Source organism: Sipha flava, unplaced genomic scaffold (assembly GCF_003268045.1).
Source record: "Sipha flava isolate LNK unplaced genomic scaffold, YSA_version1 89_pilon_pilon, whole genome shotgun sequence".
In the NCBI taxonomy this organism is placed as follows: Eukaryota; Metazoa; Arthropoda; class Insecta; order Hemiptera; family Aphididae; genus Sipha; species Sipha flava.
The window spans coordinates 259,707-282,144 of NW_020273631.1; the positions used below are offsets into that span (position 1 = coordinate 259,707).

General features: G+C 29.2%; 1 protein-coding gene across 8 annotated transcripts in view; it reads right to left on the reverse strand.

Moving 5' to 3' along the window:
* Window positions 1–4,015: 4,015 nt before the first annotated feature.
* The window catches only part of LOC112693607 (serine/threonine-protein phosphatase 2B catalytic subunit 3-like), a 77,375-nt gene continuing 58,952 nt past the window's right edge, over window positions 4,016–22,438 (reverse strand). The window contains exons 5-16 of one of the 8 annotated variants that reach the window (XM_025568742.1): window positions 18,234–18,379; window positions 17,919–18,058; window positions 12,482–12,559; window positions 12,319–12,412; window positions 12,117–12,243; window positions 11,968–12,048; window positions 11,516–11,521; window positions 10,184–10,219; window positions 4,772–4,847; window positions 4,595–4,692; window positions 4,220–4,506; window positions 4,016–4,134 (exon numbers count right to left, since the gene is read on the reverse strand). In XM_025568742.1, the coding sequence (XP_025424527.1) occupies window positions 4,235–4,506; window positions 4,595–4,692; window positions 4,772–4,847; window positions 10,184–10,219; window positions 11,516–11,521; window positions 11,968–12,048; window positions 12,117–12,243; window positions 12,319–12,412; window positions 12,482–12,559; window positions 17,919–18,058; window positions 18,234–18,379 (1,154 nt within the window). In that variant the 3' untranslated portion in view covers window positions 4,016–4,134; window positions 4,220–4,234. Of the gene's footprint in view, window positions 4,135–4,219; window positions 4,507–4,594; window positions 4,693–4,771; window positions 4,857–10,183; window positions 10,220–11,515; window positions 11,522–11,967; window positions 12,049–12,116; window positions 12,244–12,318; window positions 12,413–12,481; window positions 12,560–17,918; window positions 18,059–18,233; window positions 18,380–22,438 lie in introns of all 8 variants that reach the window. The other 7 variants (XM_025568740.1, XM_025568743.1, XM_025568741.1 and 4 more) reach the window with 7 other exon arrangements.

Here is a 22,438-nt window from a genome sequence, read left to right on the forward strand (position 1 = left end):
TATCAATACATAATTAATGAAACAAATATTATTTACTATCTTTACCAATACCTTTTCCCGTATCCTTCTAGGTTATTGTATTATGTTCTCATATTTTAATCATATTATGTTTATTTAATTTAATTTATTTATATCAACGGACAGAACCCTTTATATTAATTTAATACATAATTACATATAAGTAAATTCATGTATATGAATATTATATAAAAAAAAAAATAAAACTATTTAATAAATAAATTTGTTTTTATAATAATTATTATACTATTTTTTCAATTTGCACAAAGACCTCAGAATACCTAGTATAGTTACGGCACTGGAGCGATCTCGTCAACCAAGTTCATCCCCGTTTAGAACGATGAATGTCCGGCTCCACCGATTTATATCAAAAGTATTTGTAATTATACATCATTCAATAATCTCAACAATACTCACCATGCCAAATGGTTTAAATTGTAAGTCATCGAATTTTTACCATACTGTACAGCCCTCGGGTCGAATTAACTTTAATATAACTGTAAGTATTTAAACGAAATTGACGTCAGCTTCCACACATTCAAACCTCTTTCATTTCACCTAAACAAGATTGCTAACGAGGTTTACAATTTTCTATCACTGTTAAATATATCACTTGTGCTCTAACATTAATTTCATATTTAATCAATGTATACTGTACAACCGTTATGGCTTAAATCAAGGCCGTAACTGGAGGGGTGTCCAGGGGTCCGGACCCTTCGAAATTTTCAAAAGTAGAAACATTTTAGCGGTGAATATAGTTTATTAACTATAAATTGTATTAAATAATTATGTTAGACCCCCCCCCCCCCGAAATTTTTTTTCAATTACGGCCTTGGCTTAAATCATGTATTTCATAAGTACATATATATATAGCATTTATTTTTTACTTTAGATCAGTGCTTCCCAAACTTTTTCGACTCAAGGCGCCCTTTTTGATCCAAGGTTTTTTCAGGGCGCCTTTCTCTAAGTCATAGCATGACTAATCGTAAGGAAAATATTAGACCCGATAGTATTTCATGATGGCGGGGCGCCCTTATACATACATCGCGACGCACTAAGGAGCCACGGTGCACACTTTGGGAATCTATGCTCTAGATCATATACTTTAGGTATTTATATTAATTATGATTTTCAAAGAATTTTTCTGTAGATTAAACACGGATATACATGATTCAATTAAGAAATCTATAATAGCGGTAAACAGAATTTACGGCGTATTAAATTTTTTTAGAACGTCTGATATCTATAACATTAATGTTCTATCGAGTTCATCCAATTTTACATATCTATTAATGCGGTGTGTATCAAATAGTTATCAATGTTAAGATTTTTATTATATATATATATATATATACGAATTACGCAAAATATGTCGAACCAATGTGATTATACGACTTTCACCATACTGAAATGTTAAATGTATATTTCATATGACATACTATACTTATCCATGATATTCGTCATGGATACAATATAATACCATATTTAATGTTACTTTTTTTTTTTTTTATTTAATTTATCATATTAATTTTATTAGTAATTTTTAATTAAAAATACTTGTACTTATTGAAAATACATTATTTGATGTATTATACCCATAGAATTCCGCAATAATTAATGATTGAGAACCGCCAGAATTCAGCGGCTTCTTAGGAATATTGTTACTTAATAACAGATTAATAAGTGTACATATAATGTTCAAAGAGTTCAATCATAAAATTCGCCTATTCTAGGGACCAGGAACATGCAATCTGTAGTTCTTTGGAAAATGTATCAATAACGAGACTCGTAAAATATAAATTATATAATACGTTATTATAGTGATAATATTTTTGAATTCCTTAATAAAGATGTTTATTTCAAATAAAAATAAAATAAAATTGTATTTTTTATGACTTCCAAATATTTATTATTTATTTTTATAAACTTTTCACCGTATTAAAACATAGCAATATTGTAGACAAGATATCTATAAAGCATTAAATTTAAGAGGAAAATAGAGGATTTAGAAGTGAGTGAACTAATACTTTTACATTCGTTCAAAACACCATGAGACAACCAAAATGTCTCATTTGTGACGAAAACTTACGATAAAAAAAAAAGTTATCTTGGCTCTTTTCTACCAAAAGGTTCTCGACCCCTGGTATAGTCAGATTTTTTTTTCCATTATACATTATAGATGAAATATAATTTTATTACAATTAATATAATACGTTCCAGTAGACAATTATACTTCATTGATATACTTAATATTAAAGTATCATGTTCCTTTACATGGATTAACATTTGAGGTTCTTAAGTAAAATATAACACTTGAACAATATGGTATTATGCTTGTATAGATGTTTAAAAGGTTCTAATAAAAACAAGTCGCCTAAAAATCAAGTTGTATAAAGTTTTATTTAACTTTTGAAAATAAATAAACATAGAAGAATTAACAGGGTATTTTTCGTCTTAAATTATTTATATTATGTATAAAAGAGTTTTATGGTGGTCACACAATAGAAAAAAAGTTACAAACATTTTGATAGAGAGGGTCTTGTTTTTTTTTTTATTTTTTTTTTTGTTTTTATATATTTTTATATATCCGCTAAATATAATATTAATAAGTTTACTTTTTTATTCATAGTCTTTGTACGAATAAATTAACAGTCTTATAATAAAAGATTAGTGATATTAAAATGATAGGAAAAAGTTGTGATTGACATCATTTTTTTTTCTATATTGTATTTGTTTACAACTGCAGATAACACGTGCGATAATATTACTAAAGTTGAAAATGGATAACAAATTTAAATTGAAATAAATAACTGTGGAAAAAATATATAATTAATGAGCGTTAATTATTTCTGCATAATAAGCAATAGTTTTGTTATTAATAAAAATAAAACAAGGAAAAAAAGTATATTTTTTCCAAAATAATGGTCCAACAGTAAAAATGTTCTATTTTTATTTATAATAATTAAAAACTAATAGCTATGATAATAATGCAATTCAAATTGAGTGAATTGTTAACAAGTTTTTTTAATCAATATTTTATTTATTTAAAACTATAAAGAAAAAAAATTGAAGACAAATTTTTAAATTTGCAGGACCTAAATATAAAATTCATTTTATTGTAGATATATTAATATAATGGTTTTATTTAAATATTATATATACAAAATAGTATTAATAAAGAAATATTTATAAATATTAATATATGTATATATTATACATATACATATATTATATATATATACATATACATATACACATATATATACATATATGTATATATATATATATATACACACACACACACACACCTAATAAAGATGTACCTATACTAAATTAATTATGTGTATGTATTATTTTAGATTTTTAAAATTTGACAAAATTAATGGCAAAATATTTAGCATAATATTAGGCTTATGTGACACATCACACTTTACTGCACATTGCATTATTGATACGTAAAAGAGTGTTGATGTGATACATGTCAAAAATATTTGATTCGTATGGAGGTAAAAAAATTAGTTGAAAAAAAAATTGAATTATTCATTTATTTTTAATAATTAATATAAAATACTCATTAATTAAATGATATTTCGACCACAGAATGATAAGAGGTACTTCAAATAAAGTAATATACTTCCATGTAGAACATAATAATGAATAAAGTGTACAGTAAAATGAAGAGATCGATATAGCAAGATATTATGCCATAGATATTGATAATATAAGCAATGCACAAATATAGTCGAATAGCTATCGACTGTTCTTATTTATAAACTGAGGTTTAAGATTTGTAATAACCATTATTTTAAAAAAGAAACAAAATAACAAAAAAAAAAAAAAAAAACAGCAAATTAAAACTGTAGAAATATAAGACAATAATTTACAAAAAAAAAAAAAATATATATTATATATATTATTTATATATTGACATATCTGTCCCCAGGAACTTTATTATTATTTTTATCGAGGTGCCAAATATTTAAGTTAAAAAAAAAAATTATCATCGTGATGAATATATATTATTATAATCGTAGTATAGATATTGAACTGAATAAATTGTAGACTGTAATAGTAAGGAAATAATAGTAGATAGGTCCTGGATAGGTCATCTGAAATCTTAAAAAAAAAAAATTCTAATTTTGGACCGCACGAAGTGTGCAAGAACAGCACAAGATTATTGAAATTTGAACGTGTTTTCTACCTAAACCGATGGTGATCATGAATGAGTGGTGTTCGGTAACGGTGGTTGTTGTTCCGACGATGTTGTTTTCTGAGTGGCCGACGACGACGGCGCGGATGGCGTTTTCTCTTCGATCACCGGCGTTACGGCGGGTGTCGTTGCAGACGACGTCGCGGCTACATTCGACGGCGAGCACTGGTTCGACGGCGGAGTGTCTTTGCGTGGTGGCATCCGTTCGTTGATCGCGTCCAGGCCTTTGGCCTCGGCGAACGATGTGATCTTGTGGTTGGGCGAGAAACCTTGCAGCGCTGGAAGAGAATGTCGTTCCACGTTAGGCAAGCCGAACAAAAGAGGACCATCATTTCTCCCTCGCCTCCTTATTCAAAAATTTCTTACCGTTCTTAAGCGATGTTTTGCCGCCGGACAGCGCTCCTAGAGGCAGGGCACCGGTAGGCGTTAATCCTTTCAGCTGCAATACGCTTTCACTTTCTTCCCTGTAATCATCAAGAACGAGGGTAACCCGACATATCAGGCGTTATCACGGTGATATAAGCAACAATCTTTTATCATTACCTCAAAACGGAGAAAACTCTTGCCATTTTTCCAATTGCTCGTATTTTATTCCTGATCACTTCTTTCCTCAAATTGGCTGCAGTAACTGTTGAAGAAAATATAAAACATTCGTATTACCATTAATGATGTAATCAATACGAAGACGTGAAAAAACAAAAACCAAACGAATAAAACAAATAATAATAAAATAATGAAAAAAAAAAAAAAAAAAAAAAAAAAAAAAAAAAAAAAAACAATTAATAATGACAAAAACGTATCATGAACACCAAAACAAAGAAAAATATAATCTAATATATTGTCCTGAGAAAAACAAAATTCCGTAAATGCAAATGTAGGTTTCAAACGTTTAAATACCAACATACGAATTTAGTACGAGTAAAATATGATTATAGTTTTATTCGCATGAACGCGAAGCATTGATTTTTAAAATATGTATAGACAAGGATTAATAGAGTTGGTATATAATTTTTAAAATAATACATAAAAACGAAGTCATAATGAAAAAAAAGTGATCGGTAAGAATCATAAACAATAACGAAATCAGAATCAGGAAAAACTTCATTAAAATTAAGTGTAATGCGATATTCTGAAGTTCGTGAATTAAATAAACATTTTTGTTTTCAACACTAAAAAATATTTACTCTTTATATTTTTTTCATAAAACAAGTTAATGAAATTACATACGGTTGAAACCGTATATTTTTTTTCATTATATGACATTATATATGTTACGGGTAATGTTAACATTTGGATAATGTCGAAATTATCCGGCTAAAGTCGACATTAGCCATCTATTATGGCTAATGTAGAAAATGTAAAATTTTTCGTTTATAAGCAGAAATTATTAACACTATCCGGATCATGTTAAAAGTTTTATATTAAATAGACTATAAGGTTTTATCAGTGGTGTAGTGGAGGATACACGGGGGTACATGGCGTGTACCCACTTCTATTTTTTCAGAATATGCGTGTACCCAACAAAAAAAACCCAAGTCCGTTGGTTCACGGTCGTGTACATGCGTATAACCTCACTTTAGTTTCTTTATTTAATTTACAAATATATTAATATTTGTCAGTTTACAATTTTACACTGGTGTTTCATGTGAATTGTATTGTATTATCTTCGTTAATCTTAATTCGTCATGTATTAAGTATCATTTGAAAATTATTTTGCAATAAATGAAATTATTATTATTATTATTATTACAATATTTTATAATTTATAGTTGTTATAAATAAAAATAAAAATGTAAATTGTAATGTGTGTGACATTTTTTCAAGCACAACATTTAAACCATATCATAATAGAGCACTCAATTATATTACATTAAAAATAAATAATATTGTATAGTTCATAATTAATGATTAAGAAATTATATTTTTAAGATATTTTAAGGGGGGTGTGGGGGACGAAGCCCCCCACATCAATTTTTACTATGGAGATTTTATTTATGATAGAATTTGGCGTATACTCACTTATATTTTTAGCACTACATCACTGGTTTTTATTAACATTCTATATAATAATAAAGCGTCGGACTTCCAGAGTATAATATTTTATCTTGACTTGTAACCAAGTTAGTCAGTTATTTTACCAATAAAGTGAACAATATATCGATATATGGGTTTAATATTTATTTTAATTGTACGACATTTTTTGATACAATTTTATATGCATTATACAAAATACGACGTCGCGCATCGATCTGTTGTTAGTCTGTTTTCAGTTTTTACATGTGATGATTGCAAGTACAGTGTTATTAGTGTTAAACTCTTAAGTGTTTAGATTGCATTTTTAATAAAATGGAAATAAAACTGGAGTTTTATAATTTATTTGAGAAATTGTTGTCTGAAAAACGAGAAGATAATTCGTTTTATTTGTCAAATGAAAAATATTTGAATTTAATTAATGAATTGAAAGGCGACAATAAATCTTGTCATTTGAATAAATTTGAAATTATTAATATCGGAGGAGAAGAGAAACTTATAGCACCTCTTGAAAAAGGTAGTACTAATTTACTGTATTACGTAAAAAATGATGAATTATATGACATACGACATATTAAATGAGATACATCTTAATATTGGTCATGGTGGTAAACATCGAATGATGGCAGAAATAAAAAAAAAAATACAAAAATTTGACTCAAGTTGTATTTATATTCTTAAAATGTTGCGGACCTTGTCAAACAAAACTGTCATCTAAGCAAAAAGGCCTTGTAGTTAAACCAATTATTCATTAAGAAATAAATAGTTGTTGTCAGGTTGATCTCAATTAAACAGTTAAATTTTTATGGTTAGACATTATCCAAAAGTTCTTGGCTAATATCATATTATCCGGTTAATGTTAACATTAGCCAACATTTAATAATATTCATGGCGGCTAATGATAACAGTTGGTTAATGTCGACTTTAGACGGATAATGTCGACATTATCCAAATGTTAACATTACCAGTAACATATACTCTTATTAGTTATACACCACGAGAACTAAAACTACACACCGCAGCTGGATGCGATCGAAGATACGAACAGGTACCACAATGTACATGCAAATGATAAGGATTGGACGGGGATCATATGTTTTATATCAAACACAGTAATTAAGAGTACGTGTGTTTTTTCAACGTTAATTTATAATACGATGAAATACGATGTTTACACACAGTGGTTAAGTCAAGTACGTGGCACAGTGATGTATCATGAGGGGAAGTGACTAATCCAAGGGGGGGGATTTAGCCACCCAGTAATTTTAGGAATTCTTAAATAATATAAAAAAAACACAGGTACGGTGTTTCCATAAGCAATTTTTATCACAAAACGTCATTTATTGATTTAAACTTTATTTTTTTTTTTAATACTTCTTTTCCGGTTATCATGGTTTGTAACATGATATGTAACTGATCATGCCCTACAAAAGAAAAAAAAAATCCTGGATACGCCAATAATATGGTTATACGGTTCAGAAATTTTCGACGAAAAAACAGAGACGTTTTATTTTAAGCGGGGTTTTGGATTCAAAAATCCGTGAAACGAAAAAAAAAAATTATAAAATAAAAATAAAAAATATATCTCAGAGGTACATCACAGTGAAGTACTTTCCGTTTTTTTTATTTCGTTCTTTTTAAATATATTCTGTACGTATCGAAATTTGCTTAAAAAATAAATTTCCTACGTTGTCACCGAAGCGTGCAGGTACGTTAACTCGTGTTCGCATTAAGGCTTTACAATTTAATACTTAACTGCTAAGCGGTGTGATAAAAAAAAAAAAAAATCAACAGGCACACACAACATGCGAATGATAATAATTAAATGAAAAAAGTAAAAAAATCGTCATCAAGTATACTTACCATATGTTAAGACGTGATGAAAAACAGAAAACAAGTGAAACACACGCAATGTCGTCATAATAATATTTTGGTGCGCCATCAAACAAGTCCCGCGTACATCCGCATCAAATAAAATCGGATATTAAAACGAAAACAGAAAAAAAAAACAAAACATTCAAATTATAATAATTGTAAAATTAAATCAACAACCAGGACATATAAAAAATTATTAGAATTATATTATCTATTAAGAACTTTCTACCCTCGTAAATAATCAACACTATTATTTATTGGATAATATAACCGATGTGAACGTATAAAAAAAAAAAAAAAAAAAAAAAAAAATTAAAAACAATAAAATACTGCTATAGCAAAACGCATAATATATAATTATACTATTTTTAACTCGAGTACACGGTAATGTGTTAAGAACACAATTTACAAGTACGTTCACGAGTTATTTAGTCACATCTTCTAGTAAAGGTTAGAATATTATAAAATACAATAAAATGTCGTAGTATTAATAATTACTAAGAAAAACTGTTTTTTAAGGGGAGTAAATAATCCCATGAAATATGACGTTGAAAAAAATATTATTTCAATGACCTTAGTCCAATAGTAAATAGCAAATAATTAATTAAATAGTACACGGCTATTACGCACAATATTAATACACAAATATTAGTACGGGTTAATGAGTATGTATAAATATTATATTAATACTTTATGGATGTGAAAATCGTTCGTGGCGCTTTATTGTAACAATCATTTATTATAAATATTACAAGACTACAGTTTGTTAATATTTCTTTTATTTTTCGCGTATGTAATTCTGAATACTTTACCTGCGACCTATAACGAGTACCAACAGCGAAATTATAATTACGCATTATTTAAGCTAAAAATGAGTGCAATTATTTTTTTTAGGCCTAAACTATTGGTTTGTTGGATAAAAAATGTAATATTTTATTAAATATTATGTAAATTAAAAATATTATATACCGGTGTGATGCAATAGACAAGTGAAGAGTGTAGAAAGGTATACATATATCATTTGTCTGTGGTGTTTAGTACATTCAGAAGAAGTCAACTTTTATACGCCATAGTGACGTTTACCTTTGGAACCGAAAGGTATTTTGGGTATATATTATGTACGTGTAAAAGAAAAACTATATATTGATCAGCGCTGATAAATAGGTATGACAACGAAGTGAACCACGACGCATGGTAGCGAGTCGGGGAAGCATTTTTTCTACTGGTATTTATACATCGACTTGTAACAGAGTTCTAAGCAAATACATTCTTACTTATTTTAATTATATAACAGTAATATATTCTACGGGGCGTTTAAATAGTGCGTATGTGTGCGTGTGTGTGTTTGTGAGTGTGTAGAAGAATGTATACAATATTTTTACAGTTTATTAATTAATTTATTTTTAATAAAGCGATTTGATACATTAATAAATATAGGTAGATAAGTATAGGTAAAGTATCGTTTTAACCACATGCACAATCCAAGCTTTGACCTGTTCAAGCTTTAAAAGGATGTGTCGATTAACAATTAATTCAAAGGAAATGCCACAGAGGAATAAAGATTTATCCTACGTTTCTAGAATAAAAAAAACACGTACTATTCAATCTTAAAGAATAATGTATGTAAAGGTACAATGAAAACGAGAGATAGCTATAAATATATTATTATTATGTCATCATAATGAATATAGTTGAATGAGAAATTCCTAATCGTTTGCTGAACTCTCTCATTTTATTATTTGTATTGTCTATTAATTAGTACCAACATTCAAGCGAATTAAAAACACTCGGAAATATTAAAACAAAAAAAAAAAAAAAATTGAAAAATTAATGTCAACAAATTAATAGTGTTAAATACGAAAATAATTAAATAATTAATCAAAAATAATAACAATAAATAAAAAACAACAACAACAACAACGAAAATAAAATCTAAGGGCTGCTAAAATGAAAAGTGGAAATAAAAACAGCAAAATTGTAAGTTATGTTGATATGTTTGAAAATTAAAATAAAAAACAGAAATAAAACAATTTCGGGAAGAAAACTTACCGGGTATTTTCGGAACTATCGGTTTAACAACAATGGCTGTCGATCGGTCGGTCACAGAGAGCGAAAGATTTTAAAAATATAAACAGAAAAACAAAAAGAAAACAAAATATAGAAGATTGAAAGAGTGCGTCCAAGAATAAGTAAAGTAATAATACAATAGCCTAAAAGTATCTTTGTTTTCAGTTTTTAAAATAATTTTACAGTATGAAATTTAACGATGGAATAAATTAAAGAGGTAAATAAATAAAAGAGCTGTTATGATGTATAATTTTTTTCAATTTTTTTTTTTTAGTTTCCGTAGATTTAATATATATATATATATATATATATATGTATATATGCGGCGTGTAACAATATTATTCTAATTTTATTTAAAATTAATCAACTTTTTGATAAAAAAAAAAAAAACATAATTTTCAAAATCATGGTCAGTATATTTTCACTGCAATATTATTTTCGTTTCATAAGAACAATTTTTTTTTTAATTTTAATGCCGTAATACATTCAAATAAGTTAACCAGGCATTAATAAAAAGTACACTAAAGCAATTAAAAGGGGCAGTGATATTATTATCAATTCCGAAAACTTAATTCAAACATTTTAAATGGGGTCACAAATAATTGCATAGGTACAGGTATTCGTCTTAGTGATTATTACATCCAAAATTATAATATAATCATAGTTTATCAAATGTAATTTACAGCCTATAAATTTAACTAAAACTTTAATTATAAATAAATTGGATTTAAATAGAGATTCATTAGGCATTGGTCACTGAAAATGATCTTTTAAATATTTTAGTAAACTTCAGACGTTGAGTACATTATCAAATATAAATGCTTATTTACTCGCCTATCAGTATTTCGTAGAGTTTAATTAAAACCAACTGTTTAGCTATTTGTGTTTTTAATCGCTGCCAATTAAATATTCAATAGTTTTGAAGTGGACCAATATATTTAAGGTCAATAAAATCGTAATTATTGAAATGACTCGTTTTTATGAAATTCTTTACATTTTTGTTTTGAAATTAAATATTATTATTTTTTTTAAACTTTATCATCGTTTAGAAGGCAAGTATGAAAAGCAAAAAATAAAAATAATAAAACATTCAAGTGAGTTAGAGGGTATGCTTATAAAAATTCATAAATGGTAGCAACTTAAAAACGTCAACAAATAAATGAAGTAAAAATAATAATAAAAACAAAAATATCGAGATAGGAGTTTAGAATATCTACGTAGGGAGCAGTCCATTTTTCTAGCGACATTATTAGGTATGTGTTTTATTCTCTACTTAAACTAAACCAATATTAATAATATATAGATATTTCTTACCATCAGCTGTAATCCCAGAGAAGCATAAATTAAGATAAATAAAAAAAGCAAAATATAAAAATAAATAAATAAAAAATTATTATTCAATACAATATTAAATTAATATAGGGTGAGAATAAATATTTAAAGCTAAAATTTGGCATAATAATAAAATATAGTAAATATATAATATATAATATATATTATGTAATATGTATACTATATAGATTATACATAAAATATATAAGAAATTGAAAAAAAAAAAGTACTTTCCTACAGTGAAAAATGCTTTCTCGATCAGTGTTGCTAATCTTAGAAGCTCGAGCATCGATCGGGAAAACAATAAAATTATATTTATGTTATTACGTAAGAAAAAAAATATATTTAATATGTATAAATGTAATAATATAATTGAAACAATTGTTTGGTGCATAGATAAATATAACTTGGTGTTGTAAAGTAATTATACATACCGTCTTCAAGTGTATCTTCTCCTTCGGTCATTAGTTCATCATCCGAACAAATATTCAATAGATTCACTAACATCTCGGTAACTAGATGACATACATTTCAAAAATATGTTTACAGCGATGTCGAAGGATTTTGAAAACATTATAATTACCTTTCTCGCCGACGAATGGCAAAGACCAGGTAAATACATCCATAAAGTTTGGCAACCAGTACGGGTGTGGTGAACAGTTGAATTGTCTGATGTTCATTACATTATTTTCATATTTTAAAACGGCAGCCTGAATGGGGTTAAACATTTTACATTGAAAAGAAAAGAAAAAAAACGAAACATCATAAACAGATTGCTAACTTACTTTGTTATTGTATACATCTAAGTAGTTGGGCGCGGAGAAAATAGTGATTAAAGATGGAAAACCAGTCGTTTGACTTTTTCTATACATTCGGTATCTGCAAAAATAAATAGCAAAAGTAATTAAAAAAAAATATATTGATGTGCAAAGATTGTTTTAAACTAACCCTGCGTCTTGAGCTTCATGTGCTCTTATGATGGAGAGTAAATTGTTGCTCTGAAGAAAATCACAGCATGCGGCATAACTGGAAAGTTTTGAAATTATTCATGGATTAGGTTGGATTAGTTCAGTATAACACTATACAATTATGTACAAGTTCTTATATATTCCTTATAAAATTATTTTTCAGTACATTATCATAAATAACGAGATTAATAATATTAAACATACAAAAATCTAAGAAAAAAAAAGGATTATATTTTCTTTAATTTCATGACACAAGGTCACTAATGGTCTCGTTCGTTTTTTCTTTTTTCATTACTTTAGTAGAAAAAAAAAATGATAACTTCATTTAAACAACATGATTTCCTTAAATTTAAATATTTTATATTGTAAGTTATTATAATATAATAATAAATTCTTTTAATGTTTTATAAATTCACTAAACAATACTCTATTATTGCATTTATTATAACATTGATTGAAATGTATAATTTATACGCAATTAGATCCTATAAACGCAACAAAATGTGTTTTTAATTGTTTTTCTCAGACTTAATTTTGTGAACGTTTCACGTCAGTCAGTATGAAATAATTTCTTGTCAGTACTTCAATAAATATCAGTCGGGCATAAATCAAAAATTTGTGCATACAAATGTTGATTATGTAAATTAAGAGTTCATGGGCACAATTCAGTTTTTAAATATACCAATAACTATGCGTTAGATTAATATAATTTCAGTAAAATTAAGAATATAGGTTACAATAATATTATATAACATGAGTATTACACGTTGGTAAGAATGAACTAAAATAATTTTTAATGTAATTTTTCTAATGTTCATCAAGTTTCATTACACGTTTAAGGTTGCCAGAAAATCCCTAGATATCAAAAATTAATATTATGGACCTTATCTTTTAAGACAGTGTTCCGGAGTGATAAGAAAAAAAAATGTTAAATAATTTATAGTAGATAAATATTAGTATATTATTTTTATATTATACTATTTTAGTATCTCTTTAAAAATGAAAAATAATGTGACAGTAAAAATTTAAAAAAAACTGAATACAAAATGTCGTTCGCGTTTGTTTAATAATATAATATACAAATATTTGTATTAACTATATATTTTATATAAGATGTAAAATTAAATAGATTACCTAAATAATTACATTGTGTTTAAAAGTATTAGCTTTAATGTTAATGTTATTAAAGTATTACCAATTAGCAATATTTTAACAACAATGATAATTATACAAATGAAAAAAAATAATCTATGTAAGTCGCAAACCGATAATATTTTTGTTATAAACAACTACTAATGATTGGCATTCAGGTACTTATACAACAAGGACGGCAATAAAGCCTAATATTTTGAATTTTGTATCACGAATTATTTTCAATCGTTTATACATCCATAAATAATTCAAATATTGTAATATTGCGAATGAAAAGCAATTAACCGATTCTCAGCGGTCAGTTGTAATGTACAGGGCGAAGGTATGAGATTTTCCGACTGATTGTGGTTTATTGGAAACTGATGGAATTCTAAGAAGAGTGTGGGCGAGGTACCATGGAAATTATGTGAATCAATAATTCCACAGTTTCAACAGAGCGGTTGATAAGTTAAGTTGTACGCTCCTATATACATGCCGGAAGGTCGAAATAAGAGCATTCAGAAATTCAAAAATAAATATTCTACAATTATCAAACCGTCAATATATCTGTACACCCAATTTTAAATGCCTCACTTCTGGCCGTTTATAGTTGTATTACGCAGTTGGAATCGTACAAATGTACATAGTATTTAGTGAAGTTGAATTGAACGGTTCAGGATCCGTGGTATTACAGGTATCTGATTAATTTTTTTCACAGTGTATCTGTGGTATCATAGGTATATCTGTATTAACTGTTGTGCGTAGAGTGTGCGGTACCTGAATCCAATTACTTTTTTTGTGGTGCTTAAAAAGGCGAACACGAGCGGGTTTTTGTACGCTAATTAATATACATATGTCGAGCGAAATCGGTATTTTGCTAATATTTAATTTAAACGCAATGGAATACAATGGTCATTTAACTAAAATCCAAACGTCATATCTTAACGGCATGCTTATTAGAGGTAGATCATTTATGCTACAGTTCCTTAATAATGTATGATATCAACATAAAAAAATAATGGGCTTATATTTTAGGTACTGAGTAGCAGCAAAAGAAGAAAGGTATTCTACGTTGTTGTATGTCCTATTATGAAAAACAAGTTTTAGGGGCGTAAAATTGCTTTAGAAGTTTCTTTTATAGTCTTTCTATATTGATCGAAAAGTGCAAGACTTAGATGGTAATTTTTAAAATATGTTTTTGCAAACCCAAAGTAGTGTTAGTGAAAATTCAAATATATAAGGAACAATTATCAACTATAAACGTATACTGTAAAATTATAAAATTGTATGACTGATAACATAATTAAGTGACTTAACATTTTCATGTAAAAAATATAGGTTGCTACAATTTTCAAAACGATAATAATTTAATGTAGTAAGTGATATTTTATACAGTTGGGATGATGACAAAACTTGTTCGTTTTATGATACATTTTTATAACAATATCCTTAACCACATGTTTGATCAAGTATTTGTGCAGTTAACATTTTACAGGTCAATCGTACAGAATTATCAATGTTGTACATAGAAATATAAAAATTGGACAGTAATATAATTATTTTAATAGACATTCTATATTCTAGTGACACTTTCTAATATTACAACGTATCATAGAAATTTTATTGTCATTATATAACTCCAATTAAAAAGTAATTTCAGTGTGTGGGGTGTAGGTAGTTAAAAACGGTCGAGGAATCCATTGAAAAAGATTGGTGTTTGGTTTCATTTTCGATCATATACTTCTGTCTAAAAGTACAGTTTCTAAGGTACGACATGTCGCATAACAATTTAAATGAAGTGTTTTATAAGAAACTACATGTCGCAGCGATTTTATTCTTTTCGATCATGGAATATATTTTCAGTATAGCTTCTAATTTGTAAGAGAACACATGTGAGTGTTGCATTATATTATTTTATTCAATCTGAAAGTTTAAATTAATTTGACATGAAGTTTGTTATTATTAATAACAACAACATTATAGCTCTTCTATTAGACGAAGAAAATGAAGATATAATTTTTTTTGAACTGGAATCGGCGAAAAGAAGTCCAACCGATAAAATATTTAAATAATAATGAAATTAAGTTTCGTGAATTTTTCCGAGCCAATTATAAACAGTTTGAATTGTTGTTGTCGTTGGTGCAAAAAAAGTTGATGGTAAAACCTAGTATTGCTGTGAGGAAACCGATACGGTCGGCAGAAAAATTAACAGTAACTTTGAGGTTGGTACATAATTTCTTAATTTTTTTGGTTATAAGTAGGTATTTATAGATTTGTAATTTAGTTATATTCATTTTTAAATAGATATCTTGCTATTGGTGAGTCTCTAAGATTGCTATCATTCGCATTTCGTGTAAGCCATTGTTACTTGAGCATTATAATAAAAAGTACGTTGGCATGGTTAAGAACTAAATTGGTGCAAATTTTTTTAAAAGACACCAACACCATTGACTTTAAACAAGAAGCAGAAGAATTTATTTATAAATGGAATTTTTCTTATTGTATCTCAGCTATTGACGGAAAACATATTCGTATCCGATGTCCGGGTAACTCAGGGTCATTATTCCATAACAATAAAGATTTTTTTTCCATAGTTCTTCTGGCGATGGTGGATGCAAAATACAAATTTGTTGCTATTGATATCGAATCCTTTGGAAAAGAAGGAGACAGTGGAATAATTTTAAAATCAAACATGAGGCAACAAATTTTAAATGGCTCATTCGGATTTTCACAGTCTAGTAAATTTCCTGAATCAGATAAAATAGTACCTTATGTAATAATAGGTAATGAAGCTTTTCGTCTACACAAACATATTACGAAGCCCTACACTAGAAAATCTACAAGAGACAATCATTTAGAAACTGTTTTTAACTATAGATTAAGTCGTGTCCGAAATGTATCGGAAAATGCATTTGGGTTATTGAGTCAAAATTTTAGAATATTTTATCAACCAATTAATTTGGAGGCAACGATTATTGACGATTTGATATGGGTATGCTGTTGTCTACATAAAATGCTACGTGAGGGATATTTAGAGACAAATAAATAGCCATTTTTTGAATTTGATAATGCAGAGCAAACAACGATTAACAATATGATGCCAATGTCATGTCGAGGAGGGTTTTTAATTTTTTAAGGTTTTGAAGTAAGAGATTTATATAAAGAATTTTTTAACAATGAAGGCGCTATTTCCTGGCAACCAAATATTTAAAATTAATTAAACTTTTTAAGCCATTTTTTCACACACTATTAATTTTTAAAATATGTATACTACTTTTTAATATATAATATAAAATAGTAAAATATAAATATACATTTTTAATAACATTTCATTTAAATTGATCTTTTTATGAATAATTATTGATTACAAATATTGAAAAACCAAACAGTTTAACACTTAATGTATAAAATAGTAAAATATAAATACAACTTTTCAATAGATATTATAGAATTGTTTAAAATAATTGTACTTTTAGTTATAGTCATAATCAAACTTCTTCCGATGGAGAAAATACTAATTGTGTTGCCATATTGTCACGACATGTCGCAAGGTACTGCTCTCGGAGCAGTAGTGTCGTCGGTCGCAACGACTCAAAGTTAGGTCGTTGTGACTTATCGCGTCTTGCAAACCAATGAATAGCATTTTCGTATAAACAGATGTTGACGACTTATCGCAGCGACATGTCGTACCTTAGAAACCGTAGCTTAACGCTTAACACAATAATATATCAGTTCATCATAAATCAATTCGAGGCTTAGCTATAGTATTAAAAGTGAACACTACTGTTAGAGAACGTCGATGGATTTTTAAAAGTAATAGGATCAGTGACATACAGAAGCACAACACATAAACGTGTACAAAAATAGTACAAGTTCCCAGTGGCGTAAACTGAGTGGTGCAAATTTGGCACTCGTAACACTACAACTAAAATGTGGTGGTCCAAAAATATGTTTTTGCACCACCAGAAAGTTATTGAAATTTGTATACCTATAATAATATTTTCAAGAGCTAATGAAATCAGCATACTAAAAACAAAATTTGATTGTTTTTTTTCATTAATATTATAATAATAAAGGTTTTAATACTAAAATAATTCAAAATTTATTTGTTATTTAAAGAAATATATGGGAAAATATATTGTTTATTTGGAAGAATTTTCCTTAGGAAATTGGAAAATTGGTGTGTTGGAAATTATAAGTTTATAAGTATAAGAGAATATGCCTCTGCACCACCAGAAATTGGATCCAATTTACGCCACTGTAAGTTTCATATTAAATATACATACCTGTAAAAATACGAACAGCCTCTAACGCTATTATGACTGAAATGTTCGGCATTCTTTTCGCTGCCGAAATCTTCTAGCGGATCGGACCAAAGAAGATCACACATAGGACCGAAAGCTGGCGGTTCTTTGAATCGATCCAACTAGAAAGCGTGATGCAGAAAGAAATATAAAAAATTAAAATAAAAAAATGCACGGATAAATGGCGCCCGCGACGGGATTCGTTATTAAAACGTTTTAACGCGGTGTCTATAATAAAATTATACACAACGGGTCACCAACGGCGAAGAACAAAACAGTTTCAATACAATGGCTTACCCTTCTAATATCATCCAGATTATGTATTTCTGGCGAGAGTCCGCCGTGAACACATAGGAATTGTTGATTCATGAGCGCAGCGAGTGGCAGACAATCAAATGCCTCCATACAAGCGTCGTATACTCGCTCAGAATATTTTATTTTACCTGAAAATTTTAAACATATCATATTATTTACGGTTTACAGAGTATGGAACACGACACTATAGGCCGTACGAATATCTACGTGTGAAACGGACGAACCAACAAAACATGCGTATTGAATTATTTTGTCAACAGAACAACGATGAACGAAAAAGTAATAGCGAGTACCTTTACCGTATACGATTGGTGAACCATAATTTACATACGAGATGATCGCAATCGAGTTACATGTTTCCAAACGTAGAACTGTTGTAACTATGTACTCTTGAAAAATAAGCCTAGATGAGCACAATATTTATTTTATACGCAGCACGTTTCACAATTCGCAATTTGAGGGGAAAAATTTAGAACGGTACAGGAAATAAATATTAGAACAAATATATTAGACATTCGAGAGAGAGAGAAAGGTTACTAAAATAAATAAAAGTGGCGAGGTAAAGGACATCTTGTTTCCGTAATATATTTAATCTGTTCTTGTTCATAAAAAATATTGCGCTACGATTGTTACGTCGATTAAGAGGGCGATGTAAGCGATACGCCTTACGGTGGCGGATTTAGGATTTCTCGAATACGCGGGGGTCGGACGGATGGCAATTATAATAATACATGGGGTACGGATTTAAATCTTAAATTACATGCGATCGTTCACATGTGATACAATGTACATAGTCCGGACCCGTGGGAGAGGATCAACCGCGTTTCACTGAAGTCGATCGATCGAGAGGAAACGTCACGAGATAACGGAACGATATAATATTATAACGTTAACGAATACGTGATATCTCTCGGAGTGATTTTAAAACCAATTTTATCGTGGTGACCTGCACTAAAAGTATCGCATTTGTAACGTCACAGTGTTTTTTTATTAATATATGGTGTTTTCACAGCTTTTGCCTTCGTACGCAAACAAATGTGCACAAGATGCGCAACGAGCGCGCGGTACAGAGTATACGTGTACGTGTATACCCCACGCAAGTAACCCGCAATAATGGTTTTCGATCAAATGGAATGTGACCGTGAGATATCGACTTCTTTAGTACGCTGCTCAGCCACCGGGCGTACATGGCGACTACGTGCCTCCTCCGGGATTTCAACCCTCACGGACACATATCTCAACGCTCAACAACACAAATTTTTCGTGAAATATTAAAACAATAATCGATAGTAATGTTTTAAGCCACGTGGCGTGTCCGTATGTGTTGGTATATTATTTTCATGGGTGATGCGCGTGCATGCTAAAACCATAATGCCTATTTTACTACCGTATACTCGGTATTTTATCTTTGTCCTCGTTAACAGTTTTGTGGCTGCTCGCCGGATGGATACTTACGTTTAGGTATTATCATTGATTATAAATACTACAATATGTGGGATACAACACCATCGTTTCTCAAATTTTTTTAGAATCGCGACCTCCCAAACTATGTCGAAAACGAAGTCGGTCGTTTTATGATTCGTTTGTAACAAACACTAATTTAAGCACAACTATCAGGTTTACATCGGCTCCAGTTACAAATATGTCATCACTGGGATTCACGTCATCATGCTTGATACGGAAGGAAAATGTATTGTTAACTAAAAAAAAGTTAAAAAGTATAAACGAAACGGTTTTTTATTTTTTGTACATAAGCGTTTAATAATATCTGATCGACGCGATTTCTTGTCTATGGTATCACAAACACCGGATTGAGAAATGATGGTATACACAATAGTATTTATAATTCGTAGTATAACGAGCCAGTGGTCGTTTAGTGTTTTATTTTCTCTCGCAGGAAAGAAAGTTTGAAGAGGGATAAAACGTGTGACATTGAAATATTCGACAAATGATAGAATTGGTTTTATTTCGCGTTATTGATATTCAGTCGGTTATGAATATCAAAATGAACGGCATATTGATTTGGTATTTTTTTAAGTTTTAGTAGTGACCATAATGCCCTGGTGGCGGAAATATGTCTCAAATTGAAAAAAAGAAAAAACTAATACCAAAAATAAAATTGAATCACTTGATCAGTATAAAATAGAAGTTAATAAGGCAATAGAGGGTATGAGGCTTGAAGGAAATGAAACAGATAATGTAGAAGAACTGTGCCGAAAATTTAAGAGTGCAGTCTTATTATCCCTCAAAAAGACCCTTTATATTGATCGACTGGAAAAAACATGGATCTCACATCATATGTGGGAATTAATTAAAAAACGAGAACAAATCAAAATAAAATTGTCAATTAACATAATACAATGAAATGTGCGGGTTGATAAACCTAAACTTACGAAAATAAAAAGACCAATTTATAAACTAAATATGCAAAGTAATAGAACAACATAAAACTAATCAAGAGCTTAGATTTCTTTTTAAAAAAGTGGCAACCTTATCTCGGAGTTTTAAACCCAGACACCTACCTATAAAATACGAAAATGGTGTGACACTATCATAGTCGGAAGTTATCAAAATATGGTAACAGTATTACGAGAAGTTCATGATAATCTATGATAATACGTATACGATAATTCAAAGAGAAAGATGGGACGAATTTGAACCACCTATACTACGAAATTAAATGGAGATAGCCATAAAAAGATTACGCAATCATAGAGCTGCTGGTTCGGATAACATCGTGACAGAAATGATAAAATCAACTATAGAAAAAGAGGTTAATATAATCCAAAAAATTTGCCACAAGATATGGACCATAGGCGAACGGCCTGAAGGAATGGTGTGAGTCCACATACATTTTAATCCATAAAAAGGATGACAAAGAAAACATTAACAACTATTGTGCTATAGCCCTAATTCCCCATACAAGTAAGACCATGTTATATGTGATACAAGAAAGGCTAAAACCATATCTGCTCCCACATATTTCTCAAGAACAAGAAGGGTTTATGCCGATAGAGGAATAAGGGACCAATTTTAAGCAGCCGACAGATAATAGGAGAATGCTACGAATATAATATTACAGCTATCTGTAGCTTCTTAGATTATACTAAAGCCTTTAACACCGTTAAGTGGAATCTTCTGAGACCCGTATCAAAAGAAATGGGAGTGACAGAACACCTCATAGCAATTATAAAAATTATATATGTCAATAACCAAGCGTATGTTCGTGTAAAGACTGATCTTTCAGAGAGTTTTCAAATAGGACAAGGCGTAGGACAGGGCTGTAAATTATCACCATTACTCTTTAACATATATAAATAATGGGTTATTTATCAAGCTACGCAAGAATGGAAGGGAGGAATATCCATGGGTGGCAGGAAAATTTCCAATTTAAGATACGCTGATGATACGGTGTTTTTAACAAAAACAGAAATGGAAATGGCCAACCTTCTAGAACTAGTAGAAAAATTTAGCAATGAAGCAGGCTTAATAGATCGAAATGCTCAATAATTGCTATTGATAGGACAAAAACAAGACAGTGTAATACATCTAGGTGTACATTTATTAAATAAAGGTGGTTCGAAAGAGAAAATCAAATAAAGAATAGGAGTGGTTAAGACTGCGATTGACAAATTTGTCAAAATATGAAAAGATCATGATATCATGTAAGGAACGAAATTATATATTATGAAAACAACGGTATTCCCTATAATGACATATGGCTCCGAATCATGGACCCTAAATTCATCGTGTCAATGAAGAATAAAAGCATTTGAAATGTTTACATATAGAAGAATGTTACAAATTCCATGGATCGACCATAGAATGAACATATTTACAATACAGGACCACCTCTTGATCATAATTCAGAGCCAAATACTCAAATTGTTTGGCTACGTGATGAGAAGAGACGGTATTGAAAAAGACATTATCCAAGGAAAAGTCGAAAGAAAGAGAAGCAGAGATATGCTCCCTTCATCCGCTATATAGACCAAATTAAGACCCTCACACAAATGACAATGTCAGAATGAATCCAGAATAAAGAGAACAGAGAGTTATGGAGAAAAGTATTCAATAGAAACAACATAAATCCATGAAAGTTACGACGTTTGAAATCGAACAACGAAAAATAAGAGACTGCTCATATCAAAATGATAATACTATCTTTATTAAAAAATTATTATGCT